This window comes from Microtus oregoni, unplaced genomic scaffold (genome assembly GCF_018167655.1).
Source record: "Microtus oregoni isolate MIOR12 unplaced genomic scaffold, Mior012 000092F_001, whole genome shotgun sequence".
Classification (NCBI taxonomy): domain Eukaryota; kingdom Metazoa; phylum Chordata; class Mammalia; order Rodentia; family Cricetidae; genus Microtus; species Microtus oregoni.
In genome coordinates, this window is record NW_024544602.1 from 111,760 (window position 1) to 134,060 (window position 22,301).

Here is a 22,301-nt window from a genome sequence, read left to right on the forward strand (position 1 = left end):
CTACATAATGAGTACCAGGCCATCCAGGAATACATAACAAATAACTGTCTCAAACAAATTAAACAAAAACGGAAAAAAAAAACAAAAAAAAAAAAAAAACCCCCACCATCATTAGCATCATTCATACCTGAACAACCCACTTAGCATTTTATTTTTTCTTTTGGCAACAAGGTCTCACTCCGCAGCCTTGGCTGGCCTTAAGCTCCTATGAGCAATTCTCCTGCCTCAGACTACCGAGTACTACCATACCAAGCTCCCTACTTAAGTGTTTTACATAAGAGAAAACTAAACTTGTATGCGTGTGTGTATGAATCCTTTGTGTGCATATGTCCATACAAATATGCAGAGACCCGAGGAGGCTATTGGGTATCTTCCTCTCACTTTTGACCATCTTTCTTTCTTTCTTTCTTTCTTTCTTTCTTTCTTTCTTTCTTTCTTTCTTTCTTTCTTTCTTTCTTTTTTGTTTTTCGAGACAGGGTTTCTCTGTAGCTTTGGAGCCTGTCCAGGAACTCCCTTTGTAGACCAGGCTGGCCTCGAACTCACAGAGATCCGCCTGCCTCTGCCTCCCGAGTGCTGGAATTAAAGGCGTGCGCCACCACCACCAGGCTACTTTTGACCATATTTCTTTGGGCCAGTGTTTCCCACTAAATCTGTGGCTCATAGCTTTTGGTTAGGCTGGCTAGCCACCAAGCGCCAGAAATCCTGTCATCACCTCCTCCTCCTCCCAGCACCGGAGTTACAGGCACACTTTTTACAGGATGCTGGGGTCTGAACTCAGATCCTCATACTTACAAAGCAAGCACTCTTACCCACTGAACCACCTCCCTAGCATCCCCCTTTGATACAAGGTCTGCTCATGAGGCCCAGGCTGGACTTGATCTTGCTATGTAGTTAGGATGACCTTAAACTTCAGATCCTCCTGTATGTACCCCCTAAGTGCTGATATAACAGGTCTGTATCATAAAGCCTGGCTTATGCAGTGCTGTGGATTGAACCTTGGGCTTTGTGCATGCACAGCAATATAAGTGCTTTGTTAAACAAGCTATATCATCAGCCCTACACTTTTTTAAAATTTATTTATTATGTATACAGTGGTCTGTCTGCATGTATATCTGTATACCAGAAGAAAGTACCAGATCTCATTTTCAATGACTGTGAGCCACCATGTGGATGCTGGGAATTGAACTCAGGACCTCTGAAAAAGCAGCCAGTGTGGCGCTTTTAATCTCTGAGCTATCTCTCCAGCCCCCCTATACTTTTTTTTTTACTTGAGACAGAATCTCATTATGTAGCCCTGGCTATCCTGGAAGTCATTATACAGATCAGGTTGGCCTCAAAATCACTGAGATTGGTCTGCCTCTGCCTTCCAAGTGCTGGAATTAAAGGCATGTGCCACTATGTCCGGCCCAAAATTTCTTTATTTAATCTAGTATTATTCTAGCCTACAGTTTATGGCAGTCCAGCCTCCTGAGTGCTAGGATTATAGGTAATAGACAGTATACCTGACTTAAAATCTAAAATTTTTTGAGTATGCACACAATGCCACATATGGGAATTCCACACCTGGCCACCAATGAGTCACTCTCAAAGTGCCTAAGTGCTAGGTGTGGTGGCGCACACCTTTAATCTCAGCAGTTGTGTGGCAGAGGCAGGTGGTGTTCTGTGAATTCGAGGCCAGCCTGGTCTACGGAACAAGTACTAGGACAACCAGGGTTACATAGAGAGCTCTACTTTATCTCAAAAAAAGCAGGGGCACTAAAAATATTTTATAAAATTACCTTCAGGCTATATGTATAAGGTATGTTTAGATTTAGGTTTTATCCCCCAAATATCTCAGTAATTATATACAATATTCCCAAATGAGACAAAATCTGAAGCAAACACAAACATTACATATGAGAAACTGTACATTATAATACCAGAATGGAGACTCTAGCTGGAATTTTGTTGTTGTTGTTTTTGTTTTTTGGGACAGGGTTTCTCTGTAGCTTTGGTTCCTGTCCTGGAACTAGCTCTTGTAGACCAGGCTGACCTCGAACTCACAAAGATCTGCCTGCCTCTGCCTCCCGAGTGCTGGAATTAAAGGTGTGCGCCACCACCACCCGGCTCTAGCTGGAAATTTTTTAAAATATATTTATTAATTATGTATACAATATTCTGTCTGTGTGTGTGCCTGCAGGCCAGAAGAGGGCACGAGACCTCATTACAGATGGTTGTGAGCTACCATGTGGTTGCTGGGAATTGAATTCAGGACCTTTGGAAGAGCAGGCAATGCTCTTAACCTCTGAGCCATCTCTCCAGCCCCCTCTAGCTGGAAATTTTAAGCTCAGTTTTGCAGAAGTCAAATTTCCTGTATCAGGACATAAAGATACTAGGATGTTAAGCAGCCAGCCAGGAATTCAGGTCTCCCTGATTCCAAAGTCTTCTCCGCATTCTTCGAGGACAATTCACTGCACCAGTACTAGGAAACTATAACCCAGGTCAGAAGAAGCATCACCTGGAGCTGGGAGTTGAGGTCGTCTTTCTGTCCCATTAGATCTTCATATTTAGTCTGCCGGTGCTGTAGCTCAGCTGTCAATTCAGTGGTCTGCTCCCGAAGCGTGTTCAGCTCTTGTGTCTTTGCTGTCTGGATCTGGAGAAAGTGGTAATGGTGGAAAATGAAATGCAGGGAGTCCTACTACTCAGGGACCCCTGGGTCTCCCAGTTCTAGGGAGATAGAAAGAAGTATGAAGTGAGGTAGAAAGACAGAAAATTTAAAACAGAAAAGCAGAAAGGTTACTGGAATATTTGTGAGATAAAACACTATGCAGTGATAAAAGAACCCATGCTGCATACTGATAAAGCTCACAGACATAAAGGTACCAGAAAGTAGGCAAGGACAGAATAGCATCAATTTCATTTATATGAAAAGAACAAGCAACATGATTCTATGTTGCTAAAGGTCAGAATATTGGTAACTTCCAAGGATCTTCTACCACACTGAAAAATGTTCACACAGAGTTATAAAGGGACATAAAAAGACAGACACATTGGATTCACTGACCACACACAAGATTATTCATGTTTCATGCACTTTATCATAGAGAAACTAGAATGCCGGAAAAGCAGTAATAGATGGAGAAGAAAGCTGGAAGGCAACAGAAAGGAGGAACAGAAACAGAATTGAGTAAAGGGTCCAGACCACCCTGGCCAGATGTGGACCAAAAGCATAGAGAGATAAAGGAAACGGAAAGATGAGCAAGGGCTCCCAGGTGTCCTGTACCTGCTCCAGAGCAGCCAAGCTAGTCCTCAAGGCATTGTTCTCAGCCAAAAGCCCTTCCACTTGTTCCTGCGCATCTGCACTCTGGATGGACACCTGGCCCCACCCCCACGAGAGGTGAGAGCAGGTCCAGAACAGAGGGACAGGACCTACCCACAGCCAAGAAAGAAAGGAGACAGACACACAGGCACACAGAGCAGGACTAGGAAAAGCAAGACCCCGTGGGCCATGCTTGCTTGGAAAATACCAATTCAGCCAGCTCCCACCCTCCAGCCCAGCTCCCAAGCCCACCAAGTACAACATACCTGATCTTGTAGGGCACGCAATGCTGCTGCATGTTCCAGCCGCTCCCCCTGCCGCTGATCTCTTAGCTCCGCCAAGCTCTGTGGGAAGTCAGGTACCCCATTTCAAACCTCATCCTGGGTGCACAGAGATCTACAGACTCCCTCTATGAACACCTAAAAGCATATTCTCAGCACCTGTGAGGCTTGAACTCGTTACCAGGGATCTCGGATTCACCCAGACTCCAAGCTATTAGGCATAGGGCTCTCAAACACATTCGCTCCCTCTCTCCCAGCCTGAGCATTTCTGACATACCTAAGTTCCTGAACCTAGCCTCTGAGGGGTTCATAGTCACCCAGATAGCTTGGAGCCCCAGGATTTTCAGCCCCCAGGGACTGTAACTTTACCCTAATTACCAGGAGTTATTGACGTACTTAACCCCCATGTCCTAAGCTTAAGAGCCATAGTTCACACACTTCTAGTCCCACACCCTAAAGATTGCAAACTCATGACCTCCTAGTTTCCAGCTCTTGAAGAAGCCTCAGACTGACCCATCTCCACTGCTACTCTGGCTTCCCATTGAAGCACAATTAATAAAAACTCAGAGACAGAAATTGGAGTTCTACCCGAAGACCAGAAAAACAAAGCAGTCACGGGCTCTTAGCTCAACCTCAGTCTGAAAATGATGATCCTGCCTCCACAAAACCTCAGAATGAGACTGAGAGCTGTCTCCTCCCGTTTTGGGATTAAGTTCTGGGATTAAAGGTGTGCACCACTACTACCTGGTTTCTATGGCAGACTAGTGTGGCTACTGGGATTAAAGGTGTGTGTCATTGCTGCCTGCTCTGTAAAGTGGCCAGTGTGGCTGTTTTACCTTTTTGATCCTCAGATGAGCTTTATTTATTAAAATACAGATGAAATGCCACTACATTCCATCTCTGTGAGTCTTTATACCTAGACCAACAACAGCTCCTGAGGATTTTATCCAGACTCTTTCCCAGCCTTCACACTCCAATCTTCTAGGAGTCCTGCTTCTACAAGATACCTTATCCTCCATTCTGAGAAACTTCAGACTTGCCTCCTCTCAGAGGAAATTCAAAGGCTTTCAAGTCAGACAGCCCTAATCCCCAGGAACTTCACACCCATGTAAACTTTGGAGGTCTCAGCTTTTTACTGCCACCAAGAATCTCCGAACCTCAGAACTATCCACCTAACAAACCCACCTTAAGAGTTAAGACATCACAGAACCACAACAGCTTTCCAGACCCTGAAGGTCTCAATTATATTCTGCCTCCAGCTCCAAATGCTCCATATATGAAAGTCCAGTGTCACTCGAACTTCATGTCTTCGAGCCCTAGGTGTCTCCAATATACTGATGTCACAGCTTTTAAAATTTATTATTATTGCTGTTGTTGTTTAAACAGGGTCTCACTATGTATCTCTGGCTGTTCTTGAACTCACAGAGATTCACCTGCCTCTGCCTCCCAAGTGCTGTGTGCGCTACTACAGCCAGCTGATATCACAGCTTTGAAAAGTCTCAGCATCACCCAATATCTACTGGGAGAGTTCCACAGCTCACATTCACCCTAATTCCTGGTCCTAGACTCCAGTGAGAGTTCTGATTTATACAAACTTGTGGTACATAATCAAAATCCTGCAGGGCAGTGGTGGCGCACGCCTTTAATCCCAGCACTTGGGAGGCAGAGGCAGGTGGATCTCTGTGAGTTAAAGACCAGCCTGGTCTACAGAGCTAGTTCCAGGACAGGCTACAAAACCACAGAGAAACCCTGTCTCGAAAAACCAAAAAAAAACAAAAAACAAAAAAACAAAAAACAAAAAAAACAACCCAAAATCCTTAGATTCCCACCTCAGGATCTCTGATTCATGTAAACTCCTAACCCAATTCCTAGGGCTCTGGGGTTTCTGAGTTCCCATTTTTCTAGCTCTTGGAGGGCTTACACATACCTATAAGGTTGTTGTATTTCCAAATCTTAGATATCCCAATCAGTCTCTAAAGACCTCATACCTCCCCAGACTGTCTACTCCAAGAATCTTGAGACCCAGTCCCCATCACATCACCTGATTGGCAGCCTCAAGTTCCTGCTGCAGCTTTTGGGTGCGAACCAACTGGGCTTTGAGATCAGCTTCCTTCCGCTGTTGTAATTCTTCAATTTTGTTTCTAGTGGTGACAAGGATAGAGTATATTAGGCAGGGCTAGAGGCCCAGTCTCTCAACTGTACCCCTGTGGTCTTTGGCTAATTTGGCTGGGCATGGTACCTATTTTTCTACTATTGACAACCCCAGTAGTTACCTGCTATCATTAAATAGTGTCTCCTTCTCTGTCTGCAGACGACAAAAACTGCATGTAGAAAGGCAAGCATAGATATGTTATTTCCATAAGCCAATTCCTCTCTCTCTAAGCCCCCAAAACCCCTGGAAAGAAAAGTATACCTTTCCTGTTTCTTTTTCAGTTTTTCAGAGAGCTGAGGGAGAAAGAGGAAGGAGTATAGACAAATAACAATGAGAACACTGACAAAGTAAACAATAGAAACATTTATAGACACCACACTGAGTCCTTCTACAAGTTGGGTTTTACTTATGATAGTCCTGTGGAATTCTCAGGACATCCTTGAGAACTGAGAGCTATTGATTTTACAAGTGGGTAAACTGAGTCTCAGAAGGACTAAGCAATTTGATGGCCCAGTTGTCAGTAGCAGCAACACCATCTCCAGCTAGCTCTCTTGGACTCCAAAGACCATTATTTATGCTCCCAAAGCAGCAGCCAATGGCCACATCACAGAATGGCTAGGCTGGGAGGCCTGGAAAGCAGGATCATGATTGGTTGTCTCACCACTGGGCCCCCAGGTTCTAAGGGCATTCTTATATGGATGAATTGGCAAAGCTGCGAGGAAACAGAAGGGATGGGACCTGCCATGCACAAGGTAGAATAGGACTACATTAGCTTATTCCACAATGAAAGCAGCTCTGAAATTTGTGAGCCTCTATTTCACACATGATCAAACTGAAGCTCTGAGGATGCACAATGCTCCTCTGCTGTTAGGAGAAAGCCAGGCGGCGGCAAACCCCACCTTAGCAAGTTCCTCCTGTAGTCTGGAGGTTTCAGCTTGCTTTGAGCTCTGCGGGTGGTAGGGGGGGGGGAAGATAAGGGATGGAGTTGTTATCAGCAAGGATGGAGGAAGGCCTCTACTTTTTCCTGTCCCACCTCCCTTTAGCCCATGAGATGGTGATGTCACAGACATCTCCATGGGCCCACAGGCAGGAATACGGCATCTGCTGTCTCCCAGCATCCCAGTCCCAAGAGACCCAGTTTTACCTCTAAGCCTTGCAGCTGCTCCCAGAGCAATTTCTTTTCTTCTTTCTCCATTTCCCATTTCAGCTCCACTTCTGCTAATGGCATGGGAGCCAGGGCAGCAGGGAGTGCATCTCCTGGGGGATCCCCTTGGCCCTCACTGGCAGCTAAGGACCTCACAGTCTCTTTCCCATAACGTTCCTGCAATGCTGTTGAGTAGGACAAGAATATCTGATGGGGGCTGGAGAGATGGCTCAGTGGTTAAGAGTACTGGTTGCTCTTCCAGAGGTCCTGAGTTCAATTCCAAGAAAACACATGGTACTCACAACCACCTATAATAGGATCTGATGCCCTCTTCTGGCATGAAGGTATACATGCAGAACACTCATACATTAAAAAAGAAAAAAAGAAAGAAAAAATAAAAAAGTATGTATGATGAATGAAATCATCTCTGAAGCCTTTTGTTATGTCTCAAATACAGGGAGACCTATCTATCCTTCAGCCTCTCAGGTTGCATAGGAACCTGCCCCAGATGAAGCCTCATTCTGGCAGGTCACAAATAATTTTAAAGCCCCACCAACCTCTAAAATCCTATCTACCATGTCCCATATCATACATATATATATGTATATATATATACATATATATATATATCCTAATTCCTACCCATATTGTACCTGGTCTCATTCTTGATCGTGAATGCAGCACCCACCACCATATAAGCCCCAGCTACTCACCAAAGGCCCATGTTTCAGAGCCTCCTCACATTCTATCAAGCTGTCTTTCTGCCTTCATCTCAGACCCTATTTACAATTTGGGCTCAGAATCTTACCAATGCTCTATTTCTGTTTAGTCGATATTTCCTTTTCAACATCCATCTGCTATTCTCTAACATTTGCTAAGAACCAGACACTGAACTAATGCAGAGTGAAACCTCTTAATTGCTCCATCTTCCTGGCACAAATACTCTAGTGTACTGTGGATGAGCAGTTTTAGACTCAGAGAAGTAAAATAACCACCAAAATGCAAAATCACACACTTGTTCAGGCAAGGCCAAGTCTCACTCTGGAATTTCTTCTCTTTCTCATAAAAGGATTATGTCCATGCTTGCTCTACTCAAGATGTCCCTATATCCCAGGAAGGCCTCCATGCACCTGCCATGTTCTTCTGCAAGGCTGTGTTCTCTGCCTGCAGCCTCAGCAGCTCCCCGTCCACATGTGGGCCAGCTTGAACAGTTCCTGTTCCTGTAGCCCCTTCCTTCAGTTGCCGGTTCTCCAGCTCCAGCTGCTCTAGCTGGCTGCAGAGCTGAGCAGGGGAAGAGATGACAGAGAAATAGCAAATCAGAACAGTAGCCACCAAAACACAAAGAGCACTCGGTCACTCAGTGTAGAATTCATTAAATTCCCCTAAGAGCCCTATAATGCAGTTCCTCTTACACTTTGAGGATACAGACACCGAGACACAGAGATATTAAACAATTTCCAATTTACACATCTGTTAAGTAGCAAAGTCGAAAAGGGTGAGAATACTGAGAACAACATTCCATTTGTCAATTCCCAACCTCTGAGATGTTAAGCCCTCAGGCTGCTATGGAAGTTGTTAAGCACCATGGACAGCTCCACTGACACACACACACACACACACACACACACACACACACACACACACACACACACACACACACACACACCCTCTCTCCTAATCTGTGTGAAAATATCCTAGCTCCCTGGTTGAGAGGACAGCTTCCTCTCAACCCAGGCATCACAAACAGCTTGTAAGACATTTATAGAATAAACACAGCTTACAGTTTTTATACTTTAGCTTTGGAGAGTCTTTAGCTTTGGAGAGGTATGCCATGAAAATAAAACTCAGCAGGCCCCACTGTTCATTCACCTCCTGGTTAAAACAACAGTTTCACAAGACAATCCCCTGTCTTCACTTTCAGACCAGACTACTGTGGCTGACAATTTTTTTTTATTGCCTAGGATATAACATCACTTCTTTTAAAAATTTCTTCACCTGACTGGCTTTTATGTATCCGATAGTGCTCTACTTGAATGTAGGATTAGCCAACACAAAAATTCCAGTCTTGGGGGCTGGAGAGATGGCTCAGTGGTTAAGAGCATTGCCTGCTCTTCCAAAGGTCCTGAGTTCAATTCCCAGCAACCACATGGTGGCTCACAACCATCTGTAAAGAGGTCTGGCGCCCTCTTCTGGCCTTCAGGCATACAGACAGAATATTGTATACATAATAAATAAATAAATATTTAAAAAAAAATTTCCAGTCTTTTACCACAATATTCTCAGTTTACTTATTTTTCTCCATTTACTTATTTTTGACCTAGTGTCAATCACAAATTTGTTGATGGTGAGGGTTTTTTTTTTAAAATTTTATCTTGTGGGTTGTTTTTGTGGAGGTTGTTTTTGGTTTTGGGTTTCTTTTTATGCTTGTTTTTTTTTTTTTTTTTTGGTTATTGTTGCTCTTTAAGATGGAATCTCACCGTGTAGCCCAGGTTAGTCTTAAACTCAAAATTTTAGCTTGGTCTTCTAAATACTGGGATTACAGGCATGTACCACCACAACGACTGGCTAAATTTTCTTTTATAACATGGAATCACAAAACAGTCTGAAACTAGATGGCTTGGACATGAAGTTCTATCATGTTCCAGCTGGCTAATCTTGGGACAAATTAATTCACCTCCCTGGGGCTCAATTTTCCTCATCCATTAAAAGGGGATACTAAAAATATCTCATAATTGTATTGTAAGCATTGAACGAATAATGTAGGGCAATTCAAATGGGAATAGGCATAGAAGAAACAGCATTGGTAAATGATCACTATTACTGTTCCCCCCACTCCACTGCACCTACACTGATACAAAATATCAGTGTTCTTGCCAGTTCACACAAGCTAGGATCATCTGGGAAGAGAAAACCTCAATTGAGAAAATGCCTCCTTCAGCTTGGTATGTAGTTGGGTCTATTAGACATTTTCTTGATTACTGATTAATATGGGAGGACCCAGCCCACTGTGAGTGGTGCCACTCCTGGGATGGAGGACAAGGGTGGTACAAGCAAGCAGGCTGAGTGTTCCATGGAGAGCAAGCTAATAAGCACCGTTCCCTCCATGGCCTCTGCTTCAGTTCTTGCCTCCCTTGACTTCCCTTGGTGATGAAATGTGAACTGTGAGCCAAATAAACTCTTTCCTCCTCAAGTTGTTTTTGATCAGTGTTTTATCACAGTAACTGAAAAGAAACTATTTTTGTTTGCAAATTACCCAAGCGTTGGGACCATTCTGGGCAGATTCCAACTTTATTTCCAGAACACAGACTACATAGCAGGTTCCTTTAACTATCATCTGTCCAAGGAACAACTCCTTTGGCAGGCTCTAGCATCAGGTCTTTCTATAAGTACCGTCAGGGCCTGAGAGGAGTAGGAAGGGGATTATGCAGGAGCCCAGAGTGGTGCAGAAAAACACTACCAGTAGTTACGAGAGCACCAGAAAGCTCCAGGGACCAGGGAGAGGGGCCGATACCAGAGGGTATTAATTAAAGTGTAATAAGGTCTAGAGTTTGGAATAACTTCTGTGGAATAGTGAAGTGGACAAATAGAAAAAACTAGAAGTAAGGAGATCAGAAGGCTGTGGAAGTAGAGTGAATGAAAGAAGGTGGAGGTGAGGCTGGCCAAAAACACAGAATGAATGCAAACATGTTTCATACTAAGCAAACACTCTTTCACTGAGCCATATTCCAAGATCCTGGTTAAAAAAGATCTCCTTCTCCCTTGCCTTCTTTTGTTCTCCCCCATCCACTGGATAATAACTGTTTTAAGTATGGAGAAGGATGGGAATGCGGCACAATGATAGAACACATGCTTAGCATGCACGATCCCTGGGTTGGATCTTCATCACCACAAACAAGACATAGTTTAGAGGGGAAATGCACTACTGAGATAATGTCATTAGGGAACACTTCTATAGCTCATACTATCTATGTAGGAGGCTTTACATGACTTACATAGATTTACCCACTGAATCGTCATGAAAACCCTGTGAGGCAGGTGTTTCTATAATCACCACTTCCATTTTAAACATTTGGGAATCAAGAAACAGGAGGCTAAGTGACTTGCTTAAAGTTATAGTTAGTAAAAGGTACAGCCAAGATCTTATTCTGGGCCTTCTGGTTCCAGAGACCTTACTTGGAATTACTGACTGTTAAATTGCCTCTCCTGGCATTGTAACTGCTTAAAGACTGATTTCTGCTGTATTTTGTCTTGAGTCATTTACTTTTTAAATATTTTTTGTTTATTCTTTGTCATGTAGCCCAGTCTGGCCTGGAACTCACTATGTAGCTGAAGATGACCTTAAGCTTCTGATTCTCCTGCTCTACTGCCCAAGTGTTAAGATAACAAGCATGTGCCACAACACACAGTTTATGCAGTGCTAGGGACCAAACCCAGGATCTCATTCATGTGAGTCAGGCACTCTACCAAGTAAGTCATATCCCAAGAATTTCTGTGGATTTTTTTGCTGTTATTATTTTTACAATTTCTTGCCGTATTCATGTATTATAATTGCATTCTTCTTCTTTTGCTCCTTATAGCATCAGATGGAGCCTTGGAAACAAAATTCCTTTTCTCTACAGCATATTTTTCCTTAAAATGCACTGAGACTCACAAAATGATCAACCATGGATACAGAAGACTAGTAGGAGAATAAAACGTGGGATCTCCAATTGCTCAGGAGGGTTAGAAAGAGCCAGGACATTAAAACCAGTAAGGAGATAGAATTAGTCAATCCAGGATGAATTACCTGGAAGAAGTGGAACCCCAGACCCATGTCAGATGAAGGGAAGAAAAAGAAAAGGAAAGCAGTTGAAACACTTTTCCATCCATATTAAGCATTAAGAACTTTACTTAAAGCTCCAGAACACATTGAGGTTCCATAGCACCAGCCCAAAATTATACAAATGGAGACTTGAATTAAATAAAAGGAGTGACTTAGGAACCAAATGAACTCAGGGGCTCAAAGGATCTAATTCCATGAGAGTGTTTGGCCCCACCTGTCAAATGATTGCCCCCAGCAACAGACTAAGGCCTATTTCAGCACCATGGACAGTGTTCAGCGGCAGACCCTGTCCACCCTCTACTGCTGAGCTTTCCAGCCTAATTGGCTCTTGCCCATGCATACACAGGTGCACCATTCCCATTTCCCCCCTCAGCTATCCCGGGCACCAGCACCTTGCTGAACTCGGCCATAAGTGTACTGTTCTGCAAACGGAAGTCCTCCTCCTGGCTGTGCAGCTTTGCCTGCAGCATCTCATTTTCACTCAGCAGTACCTCCACTTCCTGCAGTGGCAGACATGGGCCAGGACTCCAACAAGGGTAGAAAGGATGGGGAAGTAGGTAAAGAAGGGGAGAGAAGGAAGAAATGGCATTGGGTAGGAAGTATATAGGGCAGGAAGAATGAGGCAATATATGGGAAGAGAGACATACAGTGAGGTCAAGAGAGACATGGAAAAGGAGGGAAAGAAATAGGAAGGGAGATATAGACAAGGGGTTAAGAGGGAAGAGAAATAATGATAGGGAGATGGGAAAAGGAGAGAAGAGAGGGAATGAGAGGAGGATCAGGGAATAGAAAAGGCAGGAAGACAGGAACAAACCAGTATCAATGGTAAAAGAATATAGCAAAGAGAAGAGAGAGACAGAAGGAAGGGGTTTGGGGAAAACAATGAGTAAGGAAGATAGAGGAATGGGAGAAAGAGAAACAAGAAGTCAGAAATAGAAAGGAAAACCAGAAAAGAAAAACAAAAGAGATAGAAACAGGAGGAAGAGAGACAAAGGGAAAGTCAAAGAGAAGAAACAGAGGGGGAGACAGGAAGGCAGGATGGCGATTCAGGAGGATATAAAGAAAAATATACATAGGGACAAAGAGTGTGAGACAAACACAGGAAAACAAAGACATAGAAATGCAGAGCAGTGAGGAAGTTGCAGATACAATGGGTTTACATAGATAAAGGCCAGGACAATGCCACCAAACAAATATCCCACTAAGACAATCTTGCACACATATTCACCCACCAAAGGCCCCCTTACCTGAGCTTTCTTGCTCTTGCTTAGTGCCTAAAAGGAAGGGTGGAAGAGAGCTAAAGTGAAGAGCAATGGACCCCTCCGTGGGATATAGACACTAATGTGGCAGGGGTTACGTGAGGGCAATGATGTGTTGTGGGATGGAAATATGTTTAAACACAGAATTTTCATAACAGTTAGAAGCCCACAGAAAGAACTGAAGAAAAGAATGAAGAATGATTGGGAATTCTGGTGCCTTGGTGCCATAGCACCTCAAAAAATTCTTCCTTTCTTCAATGTTTTTGAGGGAGAGAGGGAAATAGTGTCTTAGATTTTAACCCTTTATAATGCTAGATCTCCAAGCTAGTAAATTGTGGCTTCATCCCTACATCTGTTCAAACACATCAATGTGCTTCTCTCTCATGTAACATAGCAACTTCTGTCCCTCTGCTTGGCAGCTAAGGATATTGTCAGGCTGTGGAAATCAACACCCTACCAAGAACTCCAGTTTCCTGACTGCTGGATTGTCTGAATTCTGTATAATTCACCCAACAAGTTTCATTTTAATACAAATATTTTAATAAAACAAAATTGTATTTATTTATTATTGATTATTATTACTGTGTGTGTAGGTACACACGCGCGCGCGCGTGCACACACACACACACACACACACACACACACACACACACACACACTTGAGTGGTACAGCTTACACATGGAAGTTAGAAGATAACTTCATGACAGTTCCCCTTCCACATTTTTTTAAATTTGTGTGTATGGGTACATGCAGTGCTCTTGAAAACCAGAAGAGGGCATCATATCTCCTGGAAGTAGACTTAGAGCCAGGTTTGGGAGATGCCATGCATCTGAGTGCTGGGGATGGAACTCAGGTTCTGATGCAAGAGCAGTCAGTGCTCTTAACCACTGAGCTCCAGTCCCTCATCCAACAAGTATTCAGCCTGTACTGTATGCAACATTGCACTATACATGAGGACAGAGCAATGAAGAAGGATAAAAATAAGGATCTAGACTATCTCAAGGCTATATTCTACCCTATTTTCAAAGAATCTGAATGGTGGGTTTGGTCTCATGTCACCAACAGGACCAGGACACGTAGGCGCATAAAGAGGCAGTGTGAGTGCAAGACAGGAGGTAGACTCAAGGCAGATTTACTGATAGACTTGACTAATCAAAAGTTAGTGAATGAAGCCACATGCCTACAGATCCAGCTACTCAAGAGGTTGAGGAAGGAGGCCGATGTGAGGCCAGAAATTTGGGAGCAGCTTGGAAAACACAGCTAGATTCCCCTTTCAAGACAAAGTTAGTGAACGAAGGCTGGAGATGTAGCGCAGGAGACAAGACAGCTTGGAGCCGGGTGTGGTGGCAGACCCCTGTAATCCCAGTAGGAGTTGGAGACAGGAGAATGAGGAAAGGAGGATCAGGAGTTTAAGGCCATCTTCAGCTACCTAGCAAGCACGAGGGCAGCCCAGGCTTCAAGAGACCCTGTCTCATAAACAACAAAAAGATCACTTTTGAGCCTTTTGGCTAAAAGCAAATATGGAGAGCTTGCCTAGCATGCATGAGATCCTAGGTTTGATCTGTAGCACCACTCAAAAGAAATTTAGTGAATGAAAATGAATAAGCAATTGATATTAGAATGAATTAAGAGTAAATTTTTAAAAAATCAATAAGTTAAGCAAAGCCAGGCATGTCAGCACACACCTATCATCCCAGCACTTGGGAGGCTGGGGGAGGACTACCAAGAGTCTAAGGCCAGTCTGGGTTACACAGCAAGATCCTGTCTCAAAAGAAACACACACACAAATTAAATAAGCAAGACTGATTAAAATTAGCAAACTGAAGAGACTTCTGTGAAAAAAATTTCCAGTGACTGTAAGAAAGCGGCATGTATCATTAGGTCTGGTTCAGTGTAGGTGTTCACTGGGAGATAAATGAGTCAGATGGATAGAGGGAAGCAAGAGGTGGGTGGATGGGTAGGTGGAGGGAGGTACCTTCTGAGCTTTAGTGAACTCCTTATCCAGGTAGGCGACCTTCTGCCGAAGACTGGCAAGTTCTGGTGCAGGGAAAGCAGGGAATCTCAGCCTCAGGTGGTAACAAGGAACTGAAGGGTCATCTTATCAGGTCTCTAAAGGAAAATCTTTGCCTCTAGTCCCCCAAAACCACCCCATCTAATGAGACTCTCTGGGCTCACCAACACCATTCTTCCGAAGTTCATCTGAAAGCTGGTAGTTATTTGTCCGGAGTTCCAGGAGCTGGGTCTTTGGGAGAAGCCAAGAAACAAAAAGATTTATCAGGAAAGCATTCCTTCCCCACACATGAAGCAACCAAGCCCCTGAGCTCCAAAGACTGGACTAGTACCCCCTAGGTGTTTCCTTAATTGCTCTGCCTTGTCCAGTTCCATTCCCATCACAGCCAGCCTCCCCCTCCATTGCCCCACTAGTCCATTTCACACCCGGGGCCACTGAAAGGTATTGGCATACTGAAGAGTACTGGAATAGTCAAGCTCCTGTTTATATGTGTTCCCGTGACTCAGTACATGCAGGATAAAATCATCTTGACTGACCTCTTAACACCCTGAACACTGCCCTGGTCAGACCCTGAAAGTCACTTCGGCAGAAGGCCTATAAAATTCTTTCCCAAGCAAAGAGAATCTGGTCTTTCTCCTTCTCAACTTTCATGAGTCAGGGGGTGTTCCCCCAAGGTCCTACAGCACTCCTAAGGTTTTCAAAACATGTTAGAGTTTCCTTAAGTCAATAAATAAGGGAAAATGCAGCATGGGGCACTGAGCCCTGAAGCTGATTCTTCCCAGAAGCACCCACTGACCCCTCCCTCTACTTTTACGTCCTTCTCAAAGCACCAGCCTCCACCTCTCTCACCACAATGGGTTTGGTCCAGGTCAGAAGGCTGGCCTGGCTATGATGGGATCTTTCTTGCCCGTTGTCCCCAGGACTCAGATAGCCTCTCTCCTAATCCTACACCAACTGCAACACCTTTCTTTCTTTCTTTCTTTCTTTTCTTTCTTTCTTTCTTTCTTTCTTTCTTTCTTTCTTTCTTTCTTTCTTTCTTTCTTTCTTTCTTTCTTTCTTTCTTTCTTTCTTTCTTTCTTTCTTTCTTTCTTTCTTTCTTTCTTATTTTTTGAGACAGGGTTTCTCTATAGCTTTGGAGCCTCTCCTGGAACTAGCTCTTGTAGACCAAGCTGGCCTCGAACTCACAAAGATCCGCCTGGGATTAAAGGTGTGTGCCACCACCGCCAGGCTTGCAATACCTTTCTACCCACCTTGAAGTCCCTCTCCAAAGGAGCCCAGTGGTTTTTTTTTTTTTCTCACACATGACCCAATGGGATAAATCTTCCTTGTTTAAATATCTACCCACTCTTCACAAGATGCCTTCGGTCATGATCCAAAAATGGTGACACTATGTCCCTCCAGAGTCTCTCTCAAATACCCTTGAGCGGGCCAGCTGAAATAATCTTATTCAAAATCTTCTGTAATTTACAGTGCTCCTCCCCATTTATGGTCCAGTGGTCTCATTCTTTTTTTTTGGTATATTGAATATTAAAAGTGTATTAAACAATAACACCCATACAACTGTAGCTGAATTGTTTAAATAAGATGCTGGCCCAAGCCGGGCGGTGGTGGCGCACGCCTTTAATCCCAGCACTTGGGAGGCAGAGGCAGGCGGATCTTTGTGAGTTCGAGACCAGCCTGGTCTACAAGAGCTAGTTCCAAGACAGGCTCCAAAACCACAGAGAAACCCTGTCTTGAAAAACCAAAAAAAAAAAAAAAAAAAGATGCTGGCCCAGCCATATCAGAGATATATATGCTATAAACATTATTTTGAAAACATGCAATTAGTTGGTCAGACTTAACCTGTCTAATATCACATGAAAGTCATTATAGAATAAGCAATAAGTATTTTTTAAATATTTATTTATGTATTATGTATACAATGTTCTGCCTGTGTGTATGTCTGCAGGCCAGAAATGGGCACCAGACCTTATTACAGATGGTTGTAAGCCACCATGTGGTTTCCGGGAATTGAACTCAGGACCTTTGAAGAGCAGGCAATGCTCTTAACCACTGAGCCATCTCTCCGGCCCCAGCAATAAGTATTATTTAGTATAAAGTTTATTCACATGTATAAAAATCTGAAATGTTATGGATGACATGCTATTAGAGGAATGTCAAGTATTTCTGTAATTTTTTTAAGATTAGATTTTTGGAGACAGGCATGGGGACATATACCAAAAATGCCAGTACTTAGGAAGCTAAGGGGAAAAGATTAATACAGCTTCCAGGCCAACCTTGACTACAGAATGAGACTCTGTCTCAAACAAAAGGATGAAGGAAGGAGGGGCTGGAGAGATGGCTCAGTGGTTAAGAGCATTGCCTGCTCTTCCAAAGGTCCTGAGTTCAATTCCCAGCAACCACATGGTGGCTCACAACCATCTGTAAAGACGTCTGGCGCCCTCATCTGGCCTGCAGGCATACAGACAGAATATTGTATACATAATAAATAAATATTTAAAAAAAAAGGATGAAGGAAGGAAAGAAACAAAGAAACAGTGGTCTCATTCTTACATCTTTAGTGACCCTCAGCAGGTCACCTAGCTCCCGGGCCAATAGAATTACTTCTACTCCCTCAACCAACAGGACTCGAGGGTTTCCCCATTTCAGTCGTTCCCGCTAAGGCTCTCTCAAAGTGTTCCTTCATTGTGCAGTGCTACCAGTCCCTCTCAGAGTGCCCCTTAAAAGAATCAACAGATCTGTGAACCTGGTCAGACTTCTCCCCCAAACCCGGTGATGTTCCCCCCTGAAATTCCAAAATATTATTCTTTTATATCCGCTAGTTGTTCCTCTAATATGGATTAATGGTATTACCCACTCAGAATAGTCTTCACCCCAGATCTAAAGGAATCATCCCAATCCATGCAACTATCCCCCTACCTCTTAGGATCCTCTACCACCAACGGCACAGCAACTCTAGGGAATAGATCCACGGTTTTCCCTACTCCCCTAGCCTAGTGGTATCTCCCTCAAACTTTACACCTCCCACCAGTTCATGGTCTTGCCCTGTCAAACCACCCCCACCCCCCCACACACACATGACGCAAAAAGCCAGATGCCTGCTTCCTTTCTCGCCAGACAAAATAATTTCTCCTTCTCAGGCTCTCCATCCTTCAAAGTCAAACATCATCACCAGTTAATGGTATGCCCTACACAGGAGCACAAAGGTCTCGCCCGCACCCAGGACTGAGAAACGTATCGCCTACTTAAATACGTTCTACCAACCCCACAAAGCTAATAGAATCTAACCTTCGGAACCCCCATAGAAATCTTCGAAGTCAATAGCGTCGCCACTCAAAGCCTCAGCTTCCATTCTCCAGACCACCCCCTTATACTCAAGGCCCATCCCAACCAAATCCTCAGAGCCTATAGTACGACCTCTTTCTACCCCGCCCCCAGACTCCTAGCCGGGTGGTCTTTCCCCACGTCGAGCGGCACCTGCATCCGTTGAAACTCCTCTTCAGACAGAGCTTGCGCCATGTTCCTCCCCCCCGCCCCCCCGCAAGCGTTATGCGCAAGCGCAGCTAGTGCGGCCTGTCAGTGCTAAGGTCGGAGCGAACCACTGACCAGGAATGGGGGAGGGAACTAATCAAATGCTCAGAGTTTCAGAGACAGAGAGAAGAAAACGATGCTTAAAGGTCAGGCAAATTTTATTTTGATGTTTCACCAAATTGTCAATTGTCTGTTATGGCTTTTGAGCATTTACAGACTACTCATTGTTATGTGATGTTATTGGTATTTCTGTATCATGGGTGGACTTGTCCGTAGGGAAGTAGTCCTCCGACAGAAAAAAAATATAACCCTTCCGCGATGCTCCTTTAAGAAGAAAGTGACTTAATAACCATGAAAATGAAAGCGGAAGCTTCCTGCGGTCTTGTTCCGGCCCTCCACCGAGTGACCCCAAAGGGGAATCCCGCCTCACGTTAAAGACCTTGACCACTTACCCCTCTTTTTCTTTAAAAGATCTGACAATGGGGGCTGGAGAGATGGCTCAGCGGTTAAGAGCACTGCCTGCTCTTCCAAAGGTCCTGAGTTCGATTCCCAGCAACCACATGGTGGCTCACAACCATCTGTAATGATATCTGGTACCCTGTTCTGGCCGCAGGCATACATGCAGACAGAATACTGAGAATACTGTACACATAATAATAATAAATAAATAAAAATCTAAAAAAAAAAAAAAAAAAAAAAAAAAAAAAAAAAAAAAAAAAAGATCTGACAATGATTTTATTAACACAGCGCTGAATATCATATTAGGGAAAAGATGTAGTCATTGATAAGCTAAAAGTTTGCGAGAAGAGACAACAGCAATTAATAAAAAAGACACAGAAAACTCCATTAAAAATAAAAACAAAAACTAGCTCCGTGGACGAGAGTTTGGTAGCATAAACAAGGTTCTGGTTTTGATCCCCAACACAGAAACAAAAACAGAAACAAGTATTTAAATGTGTCCAAACCCTCTCGGATCTGAAAGAAAAGGTTGCTCAGTGTAGTTGCATTATTTTCTCATAGAAATGAAATTCTTTTCCTGCTTTGGGAAATATAGTCAAGTAGGGCTTTTATAATTTGGAGGATTTTATTATTTGCTGTCTGTCTCTATATAAACACGGTCGTTTAAAGGATACCATCCTACGACTTTTGAGACACCTATGTCACCACAATACAAGGAGAACACTTCCATCACACCTTAAAGGGTCTTTTGTGTCACGGCCCACCCCCCCATCCCCCCCATTTCCCCCCTCCCCCCAGCCAGAGAAACATTGTTTAGCTTTCTGTCCTGTCGAGTTCATTTAACTGTTGTAGAAAGAATTTCACACAAGTATAATGAGATACTATGTATTTTTGTATCTCTTTATTTTCCCCCCGCTCATTTACGTTTTGGGATTCATCCAAGTTGTGGCATCAGATTGTTTTCTTTTGTGAGTGGGTAGGATTTCCTAGTATACATAGGCCACAACTTGCTTATAGATTCTTTTAGTGTGGCTTAATTCGTGTTTTTGTTATAAATGAGAATGATTGATTATCTTTTTCATATGTTTATAAAGACTATTTTAATAGTGTGTGTGTGTGTGTGTGTGTGTGTGTGTGTGTGTGTGTGTGTGTGTGTTGCTGGGGATCAACCTAAGGACTCTTGCATGCAGGCAAGTGCTCCATTTCTGAGCTGTACCTCCAGGCATTAAAATCCTATTTTGAAGCAAAGTTGGAGATTATTAAGAAACAGTTTTAACATAGATTTAAGCACAGAGAGAGAGAGAGAGAGAGATGAGAAAATGGCTAGAAAACGGATAGTACACTTCCGGAACATGAGTACGGACTTCTCAAGAGAAACTAGTGGGTTTTTATTATGTTGCCATATTGTTTACTTGGTTTTGGACAGTGATGAAAATCAAACTCTTAGACGTGTGTCTGCAAAATAGCATCTGCCACTACACTATACACACACACGCACACCACACACACATGGTCCCATGCTACAGAGTGTGGCCATTTTTCAAAACAAAAATGAATAATATATAACTTTCTTCATATTGTGGCTTTTGGTCTCCCACTTCACGTTTCCAAAGTTCCTTGTACATTAAAGGTATTGAAGCTTTACTGTAATATAATTTATTTTTTTCCTCTCAGCTTGTGTATCAGAGTTCTCCAGAGTAACAGAACTTATAGAATGGGAATTTATTAGAATGACTTAAAGCTGCAGTCCAGTTCAGCCAACATTGGCTGCCTATGGTCCAAGAATCCATAGTTGTTTGATTCACAAGGCTGAACATATTAGCTCGTCTTCAGTGTTCACTGGAAGTCTGAAGAAGTAATGGACTTGCTAGCAAGGTGAGAACAATCAGGCAAAGAGAGGGAGCAAGCCTCCTTCTTCTGTGTCTTTTCAATAGATTGCCAGCAGAAGGTGTGGCCCAGATTACAGGGGGATCGTCCCACCTCAAAAGATTGGGATTAAAAGTGAGTCTTCCTACTGTAAATGATTTAATTTTTAAAAATCCCTCACAGATGTACCCAGTCATTTGGGTTTTAATTTCAGATGTAGTCAAATTGGCAACCAAGAATAGTCATGACAGCTTGTCATTTATTTTTCATCCACATTTATCACAGTAGCTATACACATATATCATATATATGGGCATACATGGTGGGATATATCACCTATATCAACACACATATATACATACTATTATTATTTCTATTCTAATTATTTTCATATGTGTCTATACATATTTTTTTTTTTTTTGGTTTTTCGAGACAGGGTTTCTCTGTGGCTTTGGAGCCTGTCCTGGAACTAGCTCTGTAGACCAGGCTGGTCTCGAACTCACAGAGATCCGCCTGCCTCTGCCTCCCGAGTGCTGGGATTAAAGGCGTGCGCCACCACCGCCCGGCTGTCTATACATATTTTAAAACTGTAGGAGGAGAGGCCGCTCACTTGTCCCCAGTCGCTTAGCCCTGAAATAATTACACAGAAACTGTATTCATTAAATCACTGTTTGGCCCATTAACATTAGCTTCTTATTGGCTAACTCTTACATCTTAATTTAACCCATTCCTATTAATCTGCATATCACCCTGGCCTACCAGCAAAGTTCTGTCATGTCTGACGTTGGTGGCGGCTCCATAACGTCTCTGACTCCGCCCTTCTTCCTCCCAACATTCAGTTTCATCTTCCCCACAGACCAAAGTTCTGCCCTATCAACAGGCCAAGGCAGTTTCTTTATTCATTAATGGTAATCACAGCACACAGAGGGGACTCCCACATCACAAAACAAAAATGAATTAATACTGATATTCCAGTACCACAGATATGATTTATTACAGATTTCCCTTCCTCTTATCTGGGAATTCTTACTCCAAGAGTAAGTAAGAACCTACCTCCAACTTTCACCATCCACTTATTTAATTCTTCACTCCTAGTATACATATGCAGCAGTATTAAAACTGTTAGGGCTGGAGAGATGGCTCAGTGGGTAAGAGCACTGACAGGTCTTCCATTATAACTGGGTTCATTTCCCAGCACCTACATCAATGCTCATAGCTGGCTATAACTCCAGCTCCAGGGTATCCAGTGCCTTGTTCTTGTCCCTCTGGACACTTGCACATATATTCCACCCATACACACAATTAAAAACAGACTGTTGAAGCACATATGTGCCTTTGGGAAATAGTGGCACTTGACAGCCAAGTGCTTTTGTATAGTTTCTTTTGTCTTTGAAGTTTCCGTATCAGTTTCCTTCCTTCCTTCCTTCCTTCCTTCCTTCCTTCCTTCCTTCCTTCCTTCCTCCCTCCCTCCCTCCCT

At 43.3% G+C, this 22,301-nt stretch overlaps 1 protein-coding gene across 11 annotated transcripts in view; it reads right to left on the reverse strand.

Moving 5' to 3' along the window:
* Nucleotides 1–18,501, reverse strand: part of LOC121442600 (GRIP1-associated protein 1) — a 32,992-nt gene extending 14,491 nt beyond the window's left edge. The window contains exons 1-14 of one of the 11 annotated variants that reach the window (XM_041644198.1): nucleotides 18,446–18,501; nucleotides 15,133–15,199; nucleotides 14,933–14,994; nucleotides 12,945–12,971; nucleotides 12,090–12,197; nucleotides 8,006–8,156; nucleotides 6,876–7,060; nucleotides 6,631–6,678; nucleotides 5,993–6,024; nucleotides 5,853–5,900; nucleotides 5,621–5,720; nucleotides 3,565–3,642; nucleotides 3,263–3,355; nucleotides 2,498–2,632 (exon numbers count right to left, since the gene is read on the reverse strand). In XM_041644198.1, the coding sequence (XP_041500132.1) occupies nucleotides 2,498–2,632; nucleotides 3,263–3,355; nucleotides 3,565–3,642; nucleotides 5,621–5,720; nucleotides 5,853–5,900; nucleotides 5,993–6,024; nucleotides 6,631–6,678; nucleotides 6,876–7,060; nucleotides 8,006–8,156; nucleotides 12,090–12,197; nucleotides 12,945–12,971; nucleotides 14,933–14,994; nucleotides 15,133–15,199; nucleotides 18,446–18,487 (1,176 nt within the window). In that variant the 5' untranslated portion in view covers nucleotides 18,488–18,501. Of the gene's footprint in view, nucleotides 1–2,497; nucleotides 2,633–3,262; nucleotides 3,356–3,564; nucleotides 3,643–5,620; nucleotides 5,721–5,852; nucleotides 5,901–5,992; nucleotides 6,025–6,630; nucleotides 6,679–6,875; nucleotides 7,061–8,005; nucleotides 8,157–12,089; nucleotides 12,198–12,944; nucleotides 12,972–14,932; nucleotides 15,043–15,132; nucleotides 15,200–18,256; nucleotides 18,368–18,445 lie in introns of those variants that run through there. The other 10 variants (XM_041644196.1, XM_041644197.1, XM_041644200.1 and 7 more) reach the window with 10 other exon arrangements.
* Nucleotides 18,502–22,301: the final 3,800 nt, after the last annotated feature.